The sequence below is a fragment of the Manacus candei genome, unplaced genomic scaffold, assembly GCF_025592945.1.
Source record: "Manacus candei isolate 608988 ecotype Guabito, Panama unplaced genomic scaffold, ASM2559294v1 h1tg000043l, whole genome shotgun sequence".
In the NCBI taxonomy this organism is placed as follows: Eukaryota; Metazoa; Chordata; class Aves; order Passeriformes; family Pipridae; genus Manacus; species Manacus candei.
Window position 1 is genome coordinate 20,575,735 of NW_026138091.1, and position 24,119 is coordinate 20,599,853.

Consider the following 24,119-nt stretch of genomic DNA (forward strand, 5'->3'; position numbering starts at 1 on the left):
TTTTTTCTTTTCTTAAGCCTGCTATTTGAGAAATGAATGAGAGTTTAATTCTGAATCTTTCAGAGTATATTAAATTTTTGTTTACTGTTTGTTTTGAAGGGGAGGTGGAAAGTGAAACTAATAAGTATAGAGAATGAGGAACTGTTACCTTGCATAGAGATCTGAGATAACCTGATGGTTTGGCATGAGACAGGGTGGCATGGAGAAAATAACTAAAACAAACAGACAACAAAAAAGATAAGGCACAGTTAATGGAAAGTGCATGTAGTTCTGAATAATTTAAGTCCAAAATTTTAAAAGTAAACAAGACAGAAAATAGTAGGGAGGAAACATTACCCGTTTTTATGCAGAGAGATTAATTACTCTTCTAAGGGTCTGGTTTAGAGGTGTGAAACATACTTGTCCTTAAATCCTGGCTCTGGCATGAACCAACAAGACTCTTTGTCTTCACCTGTAGGACAAAAGCAGATGTATTGCAAGTGCAGTCTTTGTGTCCTGGGTGCCAACAATGGACAAAATGAGTTTTTTCAATCCACTGAAATAAGTTAACATGGAGGTGAACCGAATGTAGAAGTTTAGGTACAATAAATTACTTTCCATTAATTTGAGGGATATTGTGTAAGTAGAGCTATTTATGGAGGGGTTTTTTGTACTGAGAGCAGAGATTAAAATAATCTAAAAATAATTACTTTGTGGGAAAAACATGAACAAATGAATCTCAATTCTTCTACGTTTGTTCCTTTGGCAATAGATAATAGAATTATAAAACTGTTATGAAACAACATTGCAAGAGTATGTCAAACTGTTTTTTTATTTCATTGCAGATAACAGTAAGGATAATATCTGAAACTAGATTACGTGCATTATCACGTATCATTTAGCCATGGAGATGTAAGCTGGGATCAAAGCCTGTTTGGAAAATTGAAGTCCTTGGGACCATTAAGAAAAGAAGAGAGGAATTCTGAAGAATTCTAGGTTCCTTAGAGCAGGTCTCCTGTTGTTGTAAAGAGATACAACACTTTACATTGCAAAGCATATACTGAAGTCTACGTGTCTGAAGAAGAGATTATAACTCTTAGCTTTTTCTGGGTCACTCTCATAGGAGGTCAATCTATCATTAGAAAGTCAGACTTCAGCTGTTGGGGATGAACTGTCTTGTCTTTGGTGTTATTTTAGTTACCTACCCATTTTGTGACATGATAGGAGCTTCAGCAAAACAAGATTGAAGTTAGCCCTCTGTTTAGTCTTCATTATTATCCTGAGTTACATTTAGTAGGGTTTTGGGGTTTTCAAATCACTCTGCTTTTAGGGAAGTCGTTCTCACCATTGCACAAGAATTTTCTCCATAGAGAAGAAAAACACAGTCAATACTAGAGGTCAGGAATTGTCTTTCCACATTGCTGGCAATGCAAAGTTGGTTTGGGGAGCTGACAGATGGCTTGTGCTCAAAAGAGTCCTTCCCTCCTGTTCGAACTTTTGCATCCAGGTTGTTGATGTTTAATCTTAGTTATCCATTATAAATGATGTTTCAAGCATTGTCTTTCATATCCCACCAGAATCTATTACTCCTACCAAAACAGAAGTAATAGCTGGCACAGGAGCATGGTTCCCTCTTTATTAATTTTTAAAGTTTTATTTTATTTTTTCAGTTTCTTATTTTGGTATTTTATGCTCTTTTCCTCCTCCTACAAGACTTTTACCTGTTAGATTGTTTTGTTAAATGTTTCTCCTGTCTTTTCTGTGGTTTTATTGTTTTCTTTCTATTCAGACTTCCAGATATTTTCAGATTTAACTTGAGATTTCATATAAATTTACAGGTTCTTCACTCATCAGATCAAGGAATTCCATGACTAGCTTTGAAAATGAAAGTGCAGTGGATCGTATTTATTTTTCAGTTCTTCCTCCAAATGCTATTCATCCTTTTTCCCTAACATCAGTGTGTCCAAGCATACCAGTTTTCATTTTCTGCTCTCAGAGCTAAACACTTGGAGAAAATATTGACAAAATATTCTGTACTTAGGATGCCAGCTGGGACTTGCTTCCTCATTTAAATTTTTAGATTAAAATTAGACCCCTGCTTACAAGTCTCAGAAGGTCTTTGTCTAATTCCAAACAGCCAGGTCATCTGCTTGGGAAGTAAAATAAGGAACAAAAAAAAAAAAGGTAGCAGAATCTTAATCCTAAAAAGTTCTTAAGTGATTTTCTTAAGACAGATTTGAAACTATGAAGTGGCAGTGCTCTAGTGAATGGAAGTGTTGTACTGTGGTGCATACCAGCAGCCAAAGGCAACGTTGCATGTTAAGGACTCTACTCTCTTTCTGATCTTCATTGATGAAGATCAAAGAGCATCAGCAGCCAGATCCAGATTTGCTTGTTCTCAGTGGAAGGTTTTTTTCCTTTCTGGAGAAAGTCCTGCAACACCAAATGTTTCAAACATTTTTATGTAAATCCCCCTCCCACGCCTTAAGGAGGAGCTACCCGAAACACTGAGATTCTCCAGCTTATTTTTAAAATTTCAGCAGTAAATATTGGCACAGTATGATGCTATCTGGAGAAACACTACTACGTCTTGGCACTCTATGTTGTTTAAAATTGGCTGTTGTTCTTGTTGTGCTTTAGCACAGGATTGATTATCTAATGGGTTATATGATAATCATTTAGACATATGACCTTGTTAAATCCTTTCCCAACAGATTAAATTGTTAGGCAATTAACAGGATTTGAAGATACACCTGCACAAGGATAAGTGTATTTGTGTCTGAAGTCATGAGAGAAAAAAACTTCCACATTTCTCAATTTTGTATAAGTTGTATTTTTCAATATGTTTCATGGTATTGCTTTTTTCCCTTTTTAGGTATTACACAGAAATGGCTTTATGGATCTGGACACTGACCATTCTGAGCTGTTTTTGCGTTACCTTATCCAGAAATGAGGAACTGAAATTTTTTCAGAGTGCTACAGAGCTAAATCATCTAACAGTGGATAATGACACTGGGATAATCTATTTGGGAGTGGTAAATGCTTTGTATCAGCTTACAGAAAACCTGGAAGTAATAAGATCTGTAGAAACAGGTCCAAGAAAGGACAACAAGAAGTGCACACCTCCCATTGATGAAAATCAATGTAAAGAGGCCGTACTGACTGACAATTATAACAAATTACTGTTGCTGAACAAGGCGGATAATACAACTGTGGTATGTGGAAGCCTTTTTAAGGGAATCTGTGCCATCAGAGATCTGCAAAACATTAGCAATGAGAAGTATTACGTAGACACTAGTGGAGAAAAGTCCTTTGTAGCAAGCAACGATGAGAATGTATCAACTGTGGGACTGATCACTTCCTTGAATAACGACCAAGTACTATTCGTTGGGAAAGGGAATGGACCTAATGATAATGGGATTATAATCAGCACTCGGCAGCTTTATGAAAGAGATGGGAAAGACATTTTTGAAATGTATACAGACTCAGCAGCTGTTAAGTCAGCTTTTCACTCATCAAGCACACAACAATTTGTGGCAGTCTTTGAGGATAAAAATTATGTTTATTTTATTTTCAATCAGAAAGAGAAACAACCTGTCAATAACCGCACACTGATTGCACGTCTGTGCAAAGATGATGCCCACTATTATTCCTACTTTGAAATGGACTTGGGTTGCAAAGATGATGATGGTGCCTATGATCACTGTCATTCTGCTTTCATCACTACCCCAGGAAAAGAGCTGGCTGAGAGCATGGCTCAACAGAGACAAACTGCAGATACTCCCTCAGATGACAAAGTTCTTCTTGCACTCTTCAGCAAAGTAAACAAAGACGACGGCTCTCTGAAGTCCGCCTTGTGTGTGTTTTCCTTGCGGCAAATCAATGAAAAGATTGAAAAAAACCGAAATGATTGCTACACTAAAAAGAATACCAGCTCATTTTACAAACTTTTTGCAGCAGAAAACCCGTGTGCATTACATGGACTGGTAATATAAGTAATATCAATATTAGTTTTAGAATCTGTGTTAGAGTTACTGAAAAATATACAACTACTGTTTTGGTGTGACTTTGAGCTAAGATCAGATGACTGAAAACTCAATAGCTGGACTTACTATAGGAATGGAATGTTCTTGGGGGGCTGTGGAACAGGTCAAGCAAGGAGTGGCAATATAGTCTAAATTTTGAGTCTTTTTAAAAGGATTTGATGTTTTCTGAAAGATGAATGTGGCTTTCCTAAATACACTTCTTTTAAAGGTTTCCTTCTGGTATGGAAGTTACTGAGTCAAGTGCAAGGATTTGTTACACCCATGGTCAGCTTCTGGATGATCACTATAGACAATTCTGGTTTCAGCTAACGTATTTATAGTACTTTTAAATGGTATTAAGAATATTTTAGATTATACTGTAATTTAATGTTGTTTTTCACTCGTATTTTTATTTTAAAATTACTGAAATACCCAGATTTCTTATATTCGGGTGGTGTTCATATTTTGCTGTGGCTCAAAATAATTCCATAGCATGATAGCCATCTTCTTTTTATGGCCTGTCATTATCTTGGCTATAAAGGTTTTGGAGGGTACTGTTACACCCCTCCAGATGCTGTTCTTCAATTTATGACTGTCAGTTTTCAGCATCTCTGTTGGCTTTATGATGGTTTTGCCCACATCACTATATTCCCAAGCCCCATTTGTGCATACCATTCATTACTGCAGCCAACCCTAAACTAGGTTGAGAAATTAAGTCATTTTAAAAATAACTCAGCAGGCTTTTAGGAGGATATTTTAATTCCCCAGCTTGACCAAGGTACACACTTTCATAAGCAGCTGTTTGAGCACAACTTGAGAAGTGATGTGCTGTAGTCCAGAGGGAGGAGCCTTTTGTTGGTATCGACCCATAATCCTTCATCTTGTGAGACTACAGCCATCTCCCACACAATAGGTCACTACTGCTAATAGAAGCTAAAAGAACACTTTTTGCTTCAAACCACCAGTGTTACTCTCTGCAGTACCCTGCATATGGGGTGAGCATCAAACATAGAAATCCTGAATGTGACAAGTGGAGTGGCCATGGCTTCTGACAAAAGGAGGTGTGGATTTCAGATCAGAAAGACAGTTTTGTTGCCAAATATAGCAGGAAAGGCAAGGTGTGAATGAACTTCCTTCTGGTGGCACTCTCTGCAGCTCAGTATTAAAGCATAGTGAAGAGAGAATGTGTTGAAGTTCATGAGAAGGTTGCCAGGGGGTTGCTCTTCTATGGATAGCAGCAAACTAAGAAACAAAACAGTAATAAAAAAAACAATCTTTAACACAAAATTGGTTAACCTGATCTCCATGACATGTTCATTTTAATTGAACAAACTGGTTATTTTTTAAAGTGTGCTGCTATAATGAGATAGAAACAAAAAGTTTTCTCTCCCCATACCTCCTGGAAAGTGAAAGCATTGAAGCAGTTTGCAATTAGCAGGCTGCTCTCTGATTACTGCCTGTTGGCTGGGGGAAAATGGCCAGATAATCCATTTCTCTCTTTGTACTCTTCAATGTCTGAAGTGTATTATACTTTCTGGTAATAGGGCTGCACTTCATTCTGAGCTAGGAATTAGTGATCTGAATGTTTAACATCGCTCTGTGTTGCTATTCTCTATTAGAATGCAAGCAAAAATTTCCCCTGTGGCTCCGAACACTTGCCATACCTCTTGGGAAGTTGGAATGGTGTTATAGAGAAGCCAGTACTACAAAAAGAAGGGATGAATCTCACGGCTGTCACTGTGGCTGTGGAGAATGGGCATACCGTGGCCTTTCTGGGAACTTCAGATGGTAAAATTCTTAAGGTAACGAACTGGACTTAAAAGACTGGAGGTATTTAAAAGGTTGTGAACTGTAGTGATAGCATATGGCTACTCTAGAAGTAAACGGGATTTATAAGATCACCTACCAAGAATAAATTCTCTTGGAGCTTGGTATTTTTAATCTCAGAGAAAAACCATATTATTGCTGATGTACCTCAGCTATCCGATACACAGACTGAAATAGCATTGCCTGAATGACATTTTTCCCAAAGGATTACATACCTACTGAGAGCTTTATACAAACAGCCTTTGGTAATCTAACAGCTGCTCTAGTCTTATCTCTATTCAAGCCCATACTAGTTTAAGAGCAACTTCTCATTTTGTCATTCTGGCCTTTCAGTGAATAGAGGTGGCAATACAAAGCCCAGGCTGAAGCTCTGATAAATTCTGATTGTGTGATGCTCAAGATTTGACATGTTTGTAGTGTTAAAATGTCAAGACTGCAACACCAAACACCTTCTTTTGCTTGAAGGAGAGTGATGGCCATGTCCAACCAAAAACCTAGCACTGCCGAGTCCCACCAAACAATGTCAGAAGTATTCAGAAGGCATGTGGGTGTGGTGCTTAGAGACATGGTTTAGTGGTGAACATGGTGGTGCTAGGTTAGTGATTGGACTCGACGATCTCAGAGGTCTTTTCCAACCTTAGTGATTCTATGATTCTATGTCCCTAAGTGCCACATCAATAAATCTTTTAAATATCTCCTGGGATGGTGACTTAACCGGTTCCCTGGGCAACTTGTTTCAATGCTTGACAAACCCTTCTATGAAGAAATATTTCATGATATCCAATCTGAACGTCCTCTAGCATAACTCAAGGCCATTTCCTCCTTCCCTATTGCTTGCTAATTGTGAGAAGAGACCAACCCCCACCTCACTACAACCTCCTTTCAGGTAGTTGAAGAGAGCAATAAGATCTCCCCTCAGCCTGTTTTTCTCCAGACTGAAAACCTCAGCTCCCTCAGCTGCTCCTCATAAGACTTGTACTCTTTACCCTTAACCATCTTCCTTGCCCTTCTCTGGACATGCTGCAGCACCTCAATGTCTGTCTTGTAGTGAGGAGCCCAAAATGTGACATGGTACTCAAAGTGCAGCCTCACCAGTACTGAGTACAGGGGTACAATCACTTCCTTAGTCCTGCTGACCACACTATTTCTGATACAAACCAGGACGCCATTGGCCTTCCTGGCCACCTGGGCACACTGCTGGTTCATGGTCAGCCATTTACCAGCACCCCCAGCTTCTTTTCTGCTAGGCAGTTTTCCAGACACTCCATCCCAAGCTTGTAGCTTTCCATGGGGTTGTGACCCATGTGCAGGATCCAGCACTTCACCTTGTTGAATCTCCTACAATTGGCCTTGGCCCATCAATCCAGTCTGTCCAGATACCTCTGTAGAGCCTTCCTACCCTGCTGCAGATCAACATTCCAACTCAGCTTGGTGTCACCTGCAAACTGACTGAAGGTGCACTCAGTTCCCTCAGCCAGATCATTAATAAAAACATTAAACAGGACTGACCCAATACTGAGTCCTGGGGAACATCACTAGTGACCAACTGCCAGCTGGATTTTACTCCATTCACCACCATCTCTGGATGACCCAGCCATCCAGACAGTTTTTTACCCAGCGAACAGTGCATCTGTACAAACCATGAGCAGCCAGTTTCTCCAGGAGAATGCTGTGGGAAACAGTGTCAAAGGCCTTAGTGAAGTGTACGCAGACAACATCCACAGCCCTTTACTCATCCACTAAGTGAGTCACAGGAGGAGATCAGGTTGGTGAAACCAGACCTGCCTTTCATAAACTCATTATGGCTGGGCCTGATCCCCTTGTAGCCTTGCATATGCCACATGATGGCACTCAAAATGACCTGCTCCATGACCTTCCCTGGTACCGAGATCAAGCTGACAGGCCTGTAGTTCCCTGGATCCTCTTTCTGACCCTTCTTGTGAATGGGCATCACATTTCCCAACCTCCAGTCAAATAGGACCTCCCCAGTTAGCTGGGACTGCTGGTAAATGATGGAAAATGGCTCAGGGAGCTCTTCTGCCAGCTCCCTCAGTACACAGAGGCTTCTTGTGTGTAAAAGTGGTGCAGCAGGTCACTGATCAACTCCCCTTGAATTTTCGGTGCTTCATTCTGCTCCCCATCCTTGTCTTTCAGTTCAGGGAGTTGGGTACCCTTAGAACAACTGGTCTTAAAGACTGAGGCAAAGAAGGCATTAAGTACCTCTGCCATTTCGTCATTTTTTTTCCACTATGTTACCCCCCACAACCAACAATGTATGGAAATTCTGCTTAGTCCTGCTTTTGTTGTTAGTGTGGTTTCAGAAACATTTTTATTTTTTTTACTACAGTAGCCAGATATAATAATAATATTTGGGTGAAAAGAAGCAACATTAACCACCTTTCTTTCTTCCATGAAATAGGTGTTCCTGTCATCCACTGCAACTGAGTACAGCTCTCTTGCTATTGAACTAAATAAACCCATAAAGAAGGATCTGGTCCTTGACCAAACCCAAGAAAATCTGTACGTGATGACCACAGACAAGGTAACATGTCCTGCTTGCATTAAGGACCAGGCCTACTTTCACTTTCTCTGTAACTTGACCTGAGATTTATACATTTCTGTGTTGTTCCTGGAAGTCACCCTATTTAGTGGGACTCCCCCTACTCTGCCTGTATAAAGACCCTTCTCAACTCTAAGCTGATGGACTTGTTTATTGTGACTTGGAGAACTGTCATATCTGTGATGCTTAGTGATTGGGAATGGGAAGTGAGTTCACCTCTGAAGCTCTCATACAGGATCTGTGAGAAGGACGAAGTGAACATGTTTGGCACCAGAAAGCCTCGGGGCCAGGCAGCCCTAGAGCTCAGTGTGGTGTGTGTGGAGCACTGGTGGATGCTCTAGCTGCCTTCATTTCTATCAAAGAGTACTTCAGGATTCTGGTGGCGCACATACTAGCACTGACATCTGTAAAGCCACCAGGAGTTTTTGTGGGTCTTACTATCAAAAACTAAGAAGCAATGGAGATAATTACATATTTGGGAAACACTTTTGTTTAAACTTCTGCTTTAGTGTAGTGGGAAAAGTCCAATTTTTTAGGAAAGGCACAGGCAATCTCTTTTAGATTCCCCTTCTTTGTGCTGTCAGGTGAGGGTACAGTGGAGATTTGTAAAGAAAGGAAGAAAAAAAGCAAGTAGAGATGAGAGGGATGCCAGATTTTTCCTTCACCTCCAACTCTAACCCTCTTCTGACACTTTTCTTTGGGGAGGCTGGAGCTGCTGGTGTCAAACGCTTGGTTCAGCAGCTCTCTGGTACAAGGTGGGTAACAGGCTGTGACCATCTGCAACCCTGACAGTGACATGGAATACAACATGGGAGGTGCTTTGCAGCAGTAACACACAGAGAATGGGGGGGGCAGAGGGGGGGCTATGAAAGGAGAGTATTTGGAAAAACAATACAAGAAGAATATTTTCTGACTGTTTTATAAAAGGATTAATATAAATTCATGCTGCAAGAATGTTATAGTCTAGCTAAAGGTTTTCAGGCTAGAAACCACATTGGAAAAAATGCCAGATAAACAACTGATAAAGATTTAATAATATGTCAGTGTGAGACAGGTTTTCTTTTCTTTTCTTTTCTTTTCTTTTCTTTTCTCTTCTTTTCTTTTCTTTTCTTTTCTTTTCTTTTCTTTTCTTTTCTTTTCTTTTCTTTTCTTTTCTTTTCTTTTCTTTTCTTTTCTTTTCTTTTCTTTTCTTTTCTTTTCTTTTCTTTTCTTTTCTTTTCTTTTCTTTTCTTTTCTTTTCTTTTCTTTTCTTTTCTTTCTTTTCTTTTCTTTTTTCTTTTCTTTTCTTTTCCTCCCCTCTCCTCTCTGACCCTCTCTTCTCCTCTCTGACCCTCTCCTCTCCAACCCTCTCCTCTCTTCTCCAACCCTGTCCTCTCCGACCCTCTCCCCCTCCCTCTCCCCCTTTCTCTCCTCTCCTTTTCTCCAGTAGTCGATACTTCTCATTTGGATTCTGTTCAGATTTGGAACAGAACTCCAAACTTCAACATTGTCCACGAAACTCTGGGTGGCCTGGCACCACATATGACAAGCTGGCATGTTATGTAAAAGCCCTGAGGCCCTTATGAGGCTACAGCATGTCCTGCTGAGTAGCGTAAGGGATAACAGCAATCTTGAAGGAAGATAAGTTTTCTGGTGGCAGTCACCTTGAAATAGTAGAATTTAAAAGGCCAAGACAATTTTTTTTCAGAGGAAACCTGCAAAAAAATAATTCCATCTCTACAAAACATTTAAATTTAGAAAACAGCAAATTTATGCCAAAGAAAGGATTTCACTTTAATCTTTTCCAAGTAGCTCTCGTAGACACTGCTGTTTCTGAATAATATGAATAATAGTTTTCTTTTACAAAACCTGTTTAGCTTAAATATGAATAGCTAAAGTTGGGAGCTCTGTAATGGCATTACATTACTGTCATCTCCAGGAGTTAATTACAATGAGCAGTCCCACCCACTTTTAGAAGCAGATAGACAGGAGGAGAATAGAGGCCTTCAGAGCTGGGAGAAATGAAGCAACTAAGCAAGGGGAGAAGAATAAATGCTGAAACATGCACTTCTGGGTTAAGCATGGCTGTGAGTTCTGGGAATAGAGATATCAGAACTCTGCTTTGTGAGTTTAAATGGTTTAGAGTTATTTAAAATAAGGTAAACAATAAAGAGCAGCTAGTTGCACTGATAAGTGTGCAGGCTGGTGAGCTACCTGGCAGATGCAGCCTGCCTCAGCATTTGGAAATTAATTGCTTGGGTTCTGTAAGCACCTGAGCAAAGTGAAAGTGGTGATGTGTCAGGCGATAAGAGAAAGACAGACAAGAGAAATACAGGCAAGAATGATAGAGGTTAAGTGCCACAGTGAGAATCAAGCTCTTCCTTTCCTGTTTCACTTTTCCTCTCTCTTCTCCTAGCTTCTGCTGTGGTGTCAATAGCAGTGGGTGGCTTGGAGGAAATACTTTCAAAAGTTGGTCTCCTCTGCTCCCACAGCTTGGGCAGAGAGCAGGAGAAACCCCTTGCAGCTTCTTGGGGGACTTGGAAAGGAGCTTAGCACCCCTGTGCATCTCATGCTGATTCATTACAAGTGTACATCACTGGTAGGATCCCAGATTCCTTACGGTGCATACCATACTGTGAGGAAAGCAGACTGTGCCAGTCACTTGCCATGATCACTAGCTTGTTCGCTTGTTTTAGTTTTTAACACTCTTTGATTTAGAGTGCCAACTAGAAAATCTCTAACATTAGTTTATTTGCATTTTGAAACTATCTGTAAACAGAACTGCTTTTTTGGTTTGGGTTTTGTTTTTTTTTAATCATTAAGGTCACATAAAACTTGCAGAGACAGCAATCTCTAGGGCTTGTTTATGCCTACCAGAATTATGAAATAAATACTTTGTCATAAAAAAAAACCCATTCACTGGATATTCAGTTTCTCATGGGTACCAGTTAGTGAAACAGAGTGCCAGTAACTCAGCTCCAGTTAGCTAAAAAGAACAGAATGCTGAAAAGGTAAACACCTGTATTAATAAATGCAAGCAAACTGCACAATACTGGCATTTTCCCTAAGTGAGTCATTTTCCTTAACTCTCCAAATGTGAGGAAAAGGCCAAACTCAGGCTAGGAAAGTAGCTTTTTAATTGCCAATTGTTTTAAATGAGATGATAAGAAAGCCTACATCTCAGAGTTACTGTTGCTAGACTTTTTGCGCTCTTTAGAAGTAAAACATAGCCATCAACAGGAAGATGTATGTCCCATTCTTCTCTTGCATCATTTCAGCAGCATAGCGAAAAGGAATGGTTGTTTGCTGGCTCCTCTTTCTGTGACAAAGTTGTTTATTCTCAGCACCAAAGGAAATCAAAACCAGAAGCTAAATACTTACTGGGGGAATGAGACATGAGAATTGATGATATTCTTTTCCCTGCTGCTTCCTGTCATAATTATTTCCATTTTATTTTGTGAATGTATTCCATGGTGGAGGGTTATGCATGGAGAAGTGCAGTAACCCGAAGCGCCCTGGATCTCTCATGCTTGCAGACTTTCTGAAATGCCTTCTGGCTAAAAGTGCATTTCCAAACAATTTCATCTCTGTGCTAGTGATATGGAGTGGAGAATATTCTGTTAAAAAAATTATCTAGTCAGTTCCAAGTTAGCCTTTTGAAAGTATCTGTCCTGCAGTAGCTGTTTCTTGAATTCAGAGCATTGTTGATGCAGTTTCTGTCCTGAGATGACTGCTGTAATGTAGATTTCCAGAAGTAACATAACTGGAGGAACTGAAAAGCTCAATTTTTGTAAGATTTGCTAATGATTCTTGATTATAACAATGTCCTACATCACTTTGAAGACTGATTAAATAATATTGGAGTGAGAAAAAATCAAGAAAAAGTGTGGGAATTTGGACTTTGTTAAGGGAGAAAAAACAGACTCTGGTTTTGTACATATTTTGTTAAGAACAGGCTGAGCTCTGATGATAATAATACAGGGTCAAGCCTTCTGCTGCCACAGGCAATGGCGCTGTACAGCTCTGTGCACAAACATTTCTGTCTTGTGCCTTCTGCAGATGTTATGGTTTGCCTTGTTTTTGGTTCTCCAGGTGTATCGGTTACCTGTGCAGGATTGCCACAAACATTCAGACTGTGAGAAGTGTGCCCAAGCGAGGGATCCATACTGTGGCTGGTGTGTGAGAGAGGGCAGGTGAGTGCTGACGGTGTTTGCTCAGGTGCAGGCGGTGGAATAGCTCAAGTTTTGACATGTGCTATGGGTTACTGCTCAACGTAGTGATCTCAGCATTTTGTACTCAGCCTAACACTCCAGATAGTGATTTAATTTTATTCACAAAGACATTAATATCAATATTCTATGCACACAAAAAAAGTCCCCGTTTACTTATGCAGATTTGCTTAGTTTGGGGAAATATATACTTTTCTGCTGATGCTGAGAATGATTATACGTTTTCTAACTGTATATTTTATCTCTCTTTGAACTGTACAGTCAAATGTTCTTCCAGAAAATAAAAAAATGCTCCCTATTTCAAACTCAGAAAATATAACATGTATTTTAAGTAGAGCAGTAAAATGTAAAAAAGAACACAAATGGAAAAAACTGTTCCATGTCTAAAATAAAGTGTGTAGCTCAAATGCTGATTTTATATAAACTTCATCTATTAAGACATGAGGCTACAGGGGACCCTCACCTACCTGTAGGAGAGCAGAAAGTGGTATTTGGCTGACTATCTGCAGAGGTTCACTGAATGAATATTCAAACACACGTAAACTAGGACAGCACTGAACTGCTCTGTAATGTCTTTTCTTTGCACTCTGCATTGATTGGAGTGCCGAGAGGGAAGAGAAGTCCTGCAGTTCTCTTTTTGACTAAGTTAATTAACCCCTTGGCATGAGTGGTTGGGAATTCGTGATTCTAACTTCTTGCTGTTGGAACAAAGGGGATATTTAATTATAATATGCAGATGAATTTCAGGCTTCTACCTTCCTGCCTGAAAATGTGAACTACTGCTTTAGGTTACCTATCAGCCTGATGTAGCATAATATGGAGCACTGCAGAGAAACTTATGCAGTGTGTGCAAGTTTATGTAATATACTGTAACTCCTCCAGCCTGGGTTTCAGTTGCTGTGGATGAAACCCGAGGATCTGGAATATAACCTCAAACTCCTCCTGGGCTGCTGGGAGTTGAAGGTTGTGTCATATATCATAAAAAAGGCAATTTTCCCTAGATTTCCCTTCAGATTTCTGATATGACCACTGACCTCAATATTTCAAAATATTAATGGTTTCTGAGAAGAGGCAAACATGAATTTTCACATTTGCTACTATTTATTTTCTGTGGGGAGAAAAAACTGTTTCATTTCTAAGTTTAAAGTCTGTCTCATGCTCATACACAGCACTTAGTAGTGTGTTTAGGGATATGTTATGTAAATGTAGATTCTGTATGTAAATTATTTGTTTAGAGGAGGTTTGACAGAGCTGTGCAACAACTGCACTGTGTTAAAGCCCCTGATGATTTAGTAGTCTTCTGCTGCAGCAACCAGAGGTTCCACAGCGTTTGCTCCTAAACTTTGCACAGAATGGAAAGAATATGCATGAGACTGTCCCCACACACACTTCAACAAGCTTTTGTAGCCACATATGCAGCTTCTGTACTGCAGCATCTCTTCTTCCTGTACTTGAGCTGGGAAAATCTCCCAGTGTTTTTGGTGAGGTTGCACAGCCACACTTGTCTTCCTGTAATTCTAACAGTGCCTTAGCAGGGACAGGCCTTAAATAGTGGCAGGAGGTAATGAAAACATGCACTGCGAAAGTAACATTTCTAGAGCTGTTTCACAACTCTCCACAAGCTTGAGTATCTCCAGCAATACTCCTCTGTTTCATCTTATGCTCATGAGTGTTGTGTCTTATCACTGACAAAATATAGATGTCTGCCATTTGACTTGCAGAAAAAACAGGCCCACTCCTTCAGGATATTGTTATATATTACAATGAAGGTTATTCAGCTTGATTTCAGATGATTAGGCAATGGTTCCTGTGCTAAATATTACTTCCTCTTTATGGATTTGGGTTGTCTAATTCCAGGTGGTGTCCAAAATAGTACAGGCACTTGCTTTTGACACCTCAAACCATCAATAGTTATTACACCACTTATTCTGTTAAAAATTCTTTAATAACAACCCCACTAGTCAATACTAAAGCAAATTTTTTGTCAGAGTCCAGCTATAATATTGCTTTGTTTTGGTTTTTATTTCTTTTTTTCAGGTGCACAAAGAAGGCTGACTGTGGAACAGCTGATAAGGAGAACCACTGGCTGTGGAGTCCAAGTGGCACATGTGTGACTATCATTAGTGCAGACCCTCTAAATATGAGTCGCAGAGCCCCTGCTAAGGTATAACAGGAAAATGCTTTCCTTATATATTCTTAAAGCACATTGATGTGACTACCAGGAAGGTGAATATTTGCATTTCTTTATGCGCAGTGAAGACCAGGAATAGGATAGTGTTTTCGACATCTCAGTCTCTGGCATTTCTCACAGTGCTCTTTCTTGCCTGCTGTTCTTGCAGGTTGCAGTTTATATTTTCTTCTAAGAAATTTTTGAATTTGACCTTCTGTAAACCGAAGTGATGCACTAGTGTGGATGATAAAGCACTTACATTTGTCTGAATATTATGGAAGTGTTGCACAGTGTTGTATAACCCATAAAAAATAATTGGTAGGGCAGATTTCATGCTGCCCTTTCAGCTTACTTGAGCATAAACTTAAGTAAGCAGTGAAGCCATAAGCTGTTGCTTTAAAATCAGCAGTGGATTTTCCTACGCAGTGGAGTCTGACTGGGTACATGGAGAAGGTAAATTCAGCATGCAAAACGACTCATGCAACAAAACTGAGCTTTTGGAGTGTGACCAGGGTGTTAAAACTTTCTCTAATTTCAAATGGAGCATGCCAGTGCAGACTGAGGCCTTCCCAGGGATGCTCAGCAAGTAAAATCAGTAAATGGCTTTTAATTCCTCTTAATCAGAAATAAAGAAACTGTCTGCCAAGTCACTTTAATTTCATTTCTAAATGATGTAAATAGCATTGTGTTAAGGCCATTTCTATGTTGAATAAAGATGTTAGTAGAGTGTAACTGATTTCAATAAGAAAGGGATGATTGTCTTTTCTACTGGCAATAAGAAATGGAAAAAGTTAAACTGTATAATGAACACACCTGAAACATTAAGTCAAGGACAGCATCCAGAATTTCATTTCAGTTGTTTCCTCTTTCCTTGTTAAGTTTTCCTATCTTATTTTGCTTTCAGTTCCTCACATACACTCTCCTGGAGTAGGTTAACATCTCACCATCACTCAGAAATCCTTTTTCATCAGTAGTGATAGATCTCAACAGATTTTTTTGCAGTTATATTGAGTGTTGAGGAAACCATGTTTCTGTTCATCCCTTTCAAACTCCAGCATTTCTGGTCTATCCAGCTTTGTCCCATTATTCTCTTGTAACACAGAAGGTTAATGTAATTTTAATTAAGTTTGTCAGGATTTAAGAGTTAACCACTCCGTTTAGTGTTGCTAAACTGGATGCTGAGGACAAGAATAAAAGGCTTTAGGTGTGTCTGTACAGACATTTTTGTTCTGATCTAATGGATTGACAGGACAAGAGATTTTTGTATCAGTATAATTCAGCAGAGACCCAGCCTGGAAAAACTGGTAGAGATACAAGAAGAAAAGATTACCAGATGGGAAGAAACAAAAATTAAAAAGGAGAGCCATCTTCTGTGATGCTAGCTAAAATATCACCACTGAACAAAACAAACAAAAAAAAAAACAAACCAAACCAAAACAACAACAACAACAACAAAAGCAGTTGAAATACTGTGATTATAAACCTTACCAGCTCTTGGATCATTTCTTCCAAACATTTTACCCTGTTTAAATTGTTTCCAGGTGGAACTGACTGTAAGTCCATTGCCAATTTTGACTGCAAGTGACAATGTTTGCTGTACATTTGGGGGAACAACACGTTCTGCTCAGTTGAAAGAAGGGGTTATTATCTGTGATCCACCTGATATAATTCCTCCAACACCAAAACATCAAGGTAAAGAAATACTGCTACCCTCCATAGATAATAAGAGAAAAGAACATAGACTGCTGTTTCTAATGTGATGCTCTTATATGAGATGCATACAAGCTGGGTTTTTTTCCTCTTCCAGTCCCTTTCCCCAAATAGTCTGTTGCTGAAACTGTCCATTTGCTCAAACTTTTTGCATTGATGTATTCATAAGCTATAGCATTCCCAGTATTTCTGTTAGGAACCTGAAACAGTATCTTGGTAGACACATAGACGTGGAGCCAGAGAGGTGCTATTCTGTGTCCCAAACAAACAAAACCCAGTTACTCTAATCAGAATTGCAGCGTCAGAAGAGATGCATATGTGCTTCAACTGTGAGCTGTTCATGCCTGATGTCTTAGTTTTGGTCTAGTCAATAGTACTTCAGTGTCTTGTTTTCTAGTCACAAGACTGTCCTTTCTATCATAAAACCTTCTGCCTCTTCTACTGTGTGTCCTCCAACTTCTGCAAGAGTAAACCCAGTGGAAAAATACTTGATCATATAATTAAAGACTGTATTATTGTTCTGAACCACTGATTACAGGCTTAAGATCTGTTGCCAGCCATAATTTATTTCCTAGATAGTGCTTTGTTGGTGCTTTAATTCATACATCTTGATGTATAAACACATGGACTGAAACTGGTTACACAGCACTGTTTATTATGTATCGAGTTTTAAAAACTGAAAAGAAATAACAAACAAAAACAGGTGCTCTTACAGCTTGCAGACATACCCCTGAGGATAAATCTTTTATATCTATCAAAGCAGTCATGAACTATCAGAGCGGTATTTGAAAGCACTTTTTAAGATAAGTTTCAATTCTCTTAAGGCTGAAAGAGGTCAAAATCCAGTTGCAGTTGCAGGGAAAATAATTATATTAAAATCTTATTGTTGAGTTTTACACTAGCTGGGGCATGTCCCAGTGCTCTGTTATTTAGGGCCAACTCACATTCCCTAAATATTTTGTAAAGCGGGACATAAAGTAATGGGGTTGATAAACATGACATCTCAGAGTTGTCCAGCATAAAATATGATACTAGAAGCCTGTCAGAGAAGGCATTAGAATAAGCAAGTCACCTAGAAATAATATGTCCCTCTAAGTTGGTTGCACAGGGATCCATCTGAAAGAATATTCAAAAGTAATATAAAAGGATGCTCAGAAGCTCAGCAGACACCAGCAGAAGGTAGGTAGCTACAAACACAGGCAGTGGTTCGCAGAAACACAGAATAGTTAGGACTGGAGAGACCTATGGAGATCACCTAGTCCATCCCTTCTGATAAAACAAGTTCACCTAGAGCAGGTTACACTGGATCATGTCCAAACAGGTTTTGAATATCTCCAGAGAAGGAGACTTCACAACCTCTCTGGGCAACCTGTTCCAGTACTCTGTCATCCTCAAAGATATTTTTCCTCATATCCAGAGGGACTCTCCTGTGTCTCAGTTTTTGGCTTGTTCTATCTGAACAGAGTCTGCCACCATCCTCTTGATACCTGCCCTTAAGATATTTGTATGCATGATATTTGTATGTTCCTTGCAGCATGTGACAAAAAGTACAGAACCATCCAGTTACTCTTAAGAAACCCTACTGATGTTGGAAAAGTCTGGGCTGCTTTAGTTGTGGTTGGTTCCAAAAGGAATAGGACGTTTCTAGGAAGGATGCTTTTTCACCATCCTGTTGTTAGGAAATCCCCTGGCATTCCTTTGAGTCTGAAATATTCAAGGGGACCCAGTGCAGGCAAAAGTAACTTCCAGCCAAGCAGTTGATGGTCTTCCAAGAACCTGTTCAAGAAAGCAGAGTTTGAAATTGCTCAATAGCTTGTGAAATAGCTTGTCATAAGGGCTTAATGATTTCTGAAAAAGGTATTTCAAAAAGTTTCACTGAGGAAAGCACAACACTTAGTTTGGTAATAATCCAGATGAGAAGTACATTTGCGGAGAAATCATGTATGGCAAACTGAAGCTCACAAGTGCCTGTGCTAACTTAGGGTTGCAAGCACTGTTGGGCATTAATCACAAAGATCACTTGCTTTAATTCACATGACAACAGTTTTAATTCAAAAATGAAAGTAATTTCACACACAAACATATTCATATTTAAGAAAATGTTTTATTTAAAATGACTGTTCCTGTGCCAGCTTTCATCTGCGTTCAATTATCTCCTTACTCAATTTTCCATGTTCTTCTAGGCTCTTTAAAATGCTAGCATGATGATAGCACTACTGAGAAACACTTCCATAAAACAAAGCTATTCTTTAATTTTGCTTCTTCCCTTTTTTCTACCTCTACTTTTCTTCTGAGAACCATATGCTGAAAATTTTGTTAAAGCTTAAAAAGACGAAACAGAGCTTATAGTTGTGAGATCCAGAGAGTCAACAGGATAGTTAAATATTTGCTTATGTCCTGTGAAATGATAAAAGTGTTATCATTGTATCATTCAGCTCAAGAACTGAAGAATTCAACAACTACTTGGATAATTTTTTTTCTTTTGTGATAGATCATGTTTCAGTTCCACTTCAGTTAACCTTTGAAGAGAACAAGATATTTTTTGCATCACATACTTACCCTTTTTATGACTGTGAGGAAGCAATGAATCTTATTGAAAATCAGCCGTAAGTATTTCAGCTTCTTAAGTGTTTAGATTCTGTAGCTTTGTGTGTGAGGTGACTAACAGCTGAGTTACTCAATCACTTCATAATTAAGCCTCTGGCACTCTCAAAGATTGCCAATGTCCCAATCGTTTTTCTTACCTTTAAAGGCAGTTTAAAAATGGTTGAATGGCACCAGATGAGCCAGCAACACAAGGTGTGGAATAGAAATATTCATGGCACATATAATTAAAGGCCAGTTGATTGGATTACCATTTCTGTAGCTGCTGATGTATCTGCAGGTGGATATCTGGATACGTGGATATCTGCTTGCCTACTGGTTCCCTGAAATGATAGATTAGTGCTTTAGGTTGTGGTGCTTTCAAGTAGGACAGTCAATGCTGACTCTGCCCCAAGCATCTGCCCTACTTAAGATGTTACTGCCCCATGGCAGGCACAGCCAGCCCAAAATCTTTGTTCAGTTTTATGTATGAAGGTTGATCAAAATAATTTCCAGTCCTCTCAGGCTTGATCTTAACATCTGTGCAAGATACTATGGTTTTCTGATCCTTGCTCAAATATTTAATAGCTAAAATAGCTTTTTGGATTTCTTGAACTGTTCTTATTATAAAGTTTTCAGCTTAACATAGTAAGGATGATCTACTCTCCATGAATAAATATGGCATTTCATTTACTTTTTCTGTCAGTGGGGGAAAAAGCCTGACAGTTTGTCATGACTACCGTGTTATATTTGTAGATGCTATTCCTGTGCAAGCAATAGATGGAATTGCCAGTGGGACTGGAAAAGACATATCTGTGAAGAGTCCTCTTCAATACAGGATGTGATTAAACAAAATATGGTAATGTTTAAAAATAAGGTTATTAGGTTTTTATTAGAACACTTCAGTGTTTTGTTTGCTTTATATCTCATATCAGTTGGTTGAATTAGGGATTTAAAAATGATCCTAAAGTTAACTCCAGAAGTGTAAGGTGGTTTTTTTTTTTAGTGACAGTGCGGGGGTGGGAATTCAGGGTGTGATTGAGGAGGGGCAGTGAGACTGAATAACTCCTGAAAGGATATTTCTGTTCCTTTTACTATTTTGCTTCAATGGGAGGAACGTGATTTCAAGGCAGGGAAAGATAATCACCCACAGCTTTGACATATGCTGCAGTCATTTTTAGCATGTCTAATTTGAAAGGGTGTAATCAAATCTGTCACTGTATTTTAAGCATGAAGTTCTTCAGAACAAGCATTCTATTGTCCGAAGGCCGTTGGAGCTTATTGTGATAAGATTTTTTGTTTGTAATAATATATAAAATGTTTCTCTCCCCAGGAAGAAGAATGCCCACAGTTTCTAAACCCTGACCCTCCAATAATACCTATGGAGTACCAAACAACTGTGTATTTTGAGGGAAAGCATCTAGATTATTATCAGGTGAGCAGATTAATTCAAAGCTACCTGTCATTTGAATGCAAGTTAAACTACATCCACACCTCTAAACTAAAGCATTAGTTTATGTGCCTTGGAGATCCTGCTCATACTTGTTTTTAAAGAAAGAGCTACACATTCAAGTTTGATGTAGTGTTGGTTGCTGTAGTAGAGTCATCACCAAGAGAGAATCATAGCTGGAGAAAAATATTTTAACTACTAAAATTGGAGGGGGCACTTTAAGACCTAATGAAACACTGGACTATTTTTTTTCATCTAATGAAATAAGAGGTGATGTAGAAATTGTGAATGTTTCATATATTTTTTTCTAATTAAATACTTACTGGGTTTTGTTGTTGTGCTTAATTCAGTTTTCGCCTTTCAAACACAAAAATGCACTCAGAAATTAAATTTTTCTTAGCTTGGATAAAATAATCTTTTGCTTTTGTGTGTGTGTGACCATCAAACTAGAAGATCAGGCATTTTTTCAACCATAGCAAAGGCTTCTCTTTCTCTATACTTGCTTCCAGAAAATAAATTACAAATCTTCTGAGAAGTCAGAGTTTGACCTCAAGTTTTTAATTGTTCTGTAACCTAGACAATGCATAAAATGTTATTGTTAGTTGGACAAAAACAAAGCTTAAAAATCATTTTTAGGTAATAGCTCAAGTATTGTTATTATTTCTATTCTTTGTTTCTGTGTTGTCTTTGTGTAAATTGATGATAGATACACTGGGGTGGAGTGCATTGATTTCTTTAGCTAGTGGCCATCTATCAAGGGAAAGAAGGCTCTTTTTTTTGAGGTTTTTTTTTCCTTTTCCAAATTGAAGTACTCTATAGCTTATAAATCCCTTCTATCACCTCTGCTATGTCTGCCAAGGGATGGAAAAGGGTCAACAGGTCTGAAGAGCAGCGATGTAAGAAGGGTATTCAGAGAAGGGTAAAAAGCAACCTGTAAGCACTGTAATCACAAGAAGACCATGCTGAGTGTCACTACAATAGACATATATGAAGACCTTACTATATAAACATAAGTTCAAAGATAAACATTTTTGTTTGAAGACCTTAAAATATATACAGATGATTAAAAGAAATTGGGTGAATTTGGTCTGTTCTCTGAGGTGCTAGGACTGGTTCCTGCTAGGATGTCTGACTGTGTGCAACATGTGGCACACAACACTTCTCTTGGAGGCCACATCTCTCCATGCTAAAAATTGAAGAGTATTCCAGAGTTTAAACTCATATTTCTTTTGTTTAACATTGTGAAGAGCTGTTTCTCTGTAAAAGAGGAAAATCTTTTCCTGCTTCCTGGAAATAAGTGGAAAAGCCACTCTCAAGAATAAATTCAGGGTAGATGCATAATTTAGATGTACTGAATTTGGTTTCTAGTGGACTCTCTTGCTCCAAGAGGAGAAGCAGCAGCAGGAATCCAAAAAGTCCTTTATCTAGTTTATCATTCTGTAATTAAGCATTTTAATCTTTCTGAACTACTAGTAGCAAAAAGCCAATGGAAAAAACCTATTGAGTTGGTTTTTTTTTATTCTGTGAGATATCAATTACATTTAACAAAGGCAGAGACACATCCTATGGATTGAGTGCTTTATCATGGGTAGCAATGTTTAACAATTTGCCTACAGAACAGACCTAGTATGTATTTATCAACTTGGAACTGGGAAGGCTTACAGGGATTTCAAGTCTCTCTAAGTCAAGGTGAATACATAGGCCCAAAGCTGGAAAGATGCTGGAGAGCAATGAGTGTCAAATGATATCAGAGTAATTTTTCTTGGGTAAGAGCCATATGGGAATGTCATGTCTGTCATGGAATCAGCTCCATATATCCTGGTACAGATGTGCATTTTTAAACCAAAACAATATAGTGCCTTCAATGCCAGGGCTGGAATAGGCACACACAGTTACTACAGCTGTATACACAGACCTCTATGTGATAGCAGACAAATAAGGCATAAAATAGTTGTAATCATACAGGCACTCATGCCTGTGGGGTCATGCTATCTGAAGCAGTAACTTTGATGACTGAAAATTCATTTGAGTAAGGGCATAACTTACACTCAGCCTTTGGTAAACATCTCATGGAAATCGGGGTGGCTCAGGAGAAGCCATGGATGGATATTTTGTAGGGGTTGGCCTGCAGCCCAAATGCAAAATAGCATTTGGCTTCTCATGTGGAACAATTTTGCTACAGGATATGCTGGGCATTACAGTGCGTTAGGAGCTAGCAGTCATGCAGCTATGAGCACATTTAAGGTCTTTATTGATTAGAACATTGGTATAGCCACTTTCCTTGCCTAAATTCTTACTTAGAGAAAGCAAAAATTAATGTTCTCTTGTCACTTTGAACTACTAGTTCTATTATCTCGGTTTAATCTGTGCTTTACTTAAAAGGCACAACCAGCCTTATCATGGGTGACTAAGTACACTAGCCAACATTGTGTATATAAGCATCTTCATTTCTAGGTGGAGATGAGCAATAAAGGCCTACTTAGTGAGTAGGAGAGGTGAATGGCTTAAAAAACTGCTATTGCAGAACTGATGGAGGAAGTATAAGCTTGCACGTTTTGTATGCACCTCCTAACTTTTGAATGCTTAAAGTACAACAAATAAGTCTCCTCGTGAGGACTTCCATTGGAGAGAAATAGATTAAAACAGAAGAGGCTGTTGACTGTTTTTCTGCCACTCCTTCCTCTGAAAGAATTTCAGTGGGAAGGAGAGGTAAATCCAAGCTGCTGTCATTCATTTGGGAATAGCCTCATCCGGGATAGGCAGTTGAGAGGAAAGTTTAGTACTGATCAATCATATTGCATGCAATTTCTGAGACACTCTCCAACTGAGTCCTTGAAAGATTGGCAGAATAGGAGAGACAGATGTAGCAGCATCAAGATAACCTTATTAGCTCACCAAAGATTCTCGTTAAAAGTAATTTCCCATTTGGATTTGTCTTTGTCACGTGTGTCTGATGTGAAACCCGCTTCCTAGTGTTTGCTACATGTATCTTGAACCCAGACTGCCGACTGTGAGCTCTGTGGCCTTCTGCTCAAGAGCCTGGTATAGCAACTCCTGATTTCAATGCACTGCAGGTATCAGCTGTCACACACATGGAAGCTCCCCTCCTCTCCCAGAGCCTGCTGTTAAGCATGTGGGAAAGCCTTACACAGCAACAGAATTTGAACACTTTTGAAAAACAGATGTTATATTAAAATATGTGGAGTAGGAAAAACAAGGCAGCATTCCTCAAAAAAAAAAAAGGATTTGTAAGGAGGTGCTTTAAAACTTGGAGTATGTAGATGTTTTCTGTAAAGCAAGAATGAGCTGTAAAAGTTTCAAACAAGTCTCGGTCAGTAGCTTATTTTCTATACGTAGCTTCTGAGAAGGAAGAAGTAGAAGCTATATTCCCCTCTATAACATAAAACTACCAAAGTCTTGAGTCAGGCCCTATAACTGGTTAGAACATGTTGTCCTCCTCAGCCCCAAACCTTGGTGGGCTCATATCCACTGCCCAACATGTCACAGTGAAGGTGCAATAGGAAAGCTCGCCACTGCACTAACTAGATAAATCTAGTGACCCATGAGTTACCTGTGATTCCAGCATCAGAGAATTAGCTACAAATAA

At 39.0% G+C, this 24,119-nt stretch overlaps 1 protein-coding gene across 10 annotated transcripts in view; it reads left to right on the top strand.

Annotated features, from left to right (window-relative positions):
- The window catches only part of PLXNB2 (plexin B2), a 262,497-nt gene that overhangs the window by 176,037 nt on the left and 62,341 nt on the right, over nt 1-24,119 (top strand). For all 10 annotated transcript variants that reach the window (XM_051795629.1, XM_051795621.1, XM_051795630.1 and 7 more), the window contains 9 exons: nt 2,855-3,965; nt 5,624-5,806; nt 8,251-8,373; nt 12,463-12,563; nt 14,637-14,763; nt 16,311-16,461; nt 18,971-19,085; nt 19,819-19,921; nt 20,396-20,497. In XM_051795629.1, coding sequence (XP_051651589.1) covers nt 2,868-3,965; nt 5,624-5,806; nt 8,251-8,373; nt 12,463-12,563; nt 14,637-14,763; nt 16,311-16,461; nt 18,971-19,085; nt 19,819-19,921; nt 20,396-20,497 — 2,103 coding nt within the window. In that variant the 5' untranslated portion in view covers nt 2,855-2,867. The remainder of the gene's footprint in view (nt 1-2,854; nt 3,966-5,623; nt 5,807-8,250; nt 8,374-12,462; nt 12,564-14,636; nt 14,764-16,310; nt 16,462-18,970; nt 19,086-19,818; nt 19,922-20,395; nt 20,498-24,119) is intronic.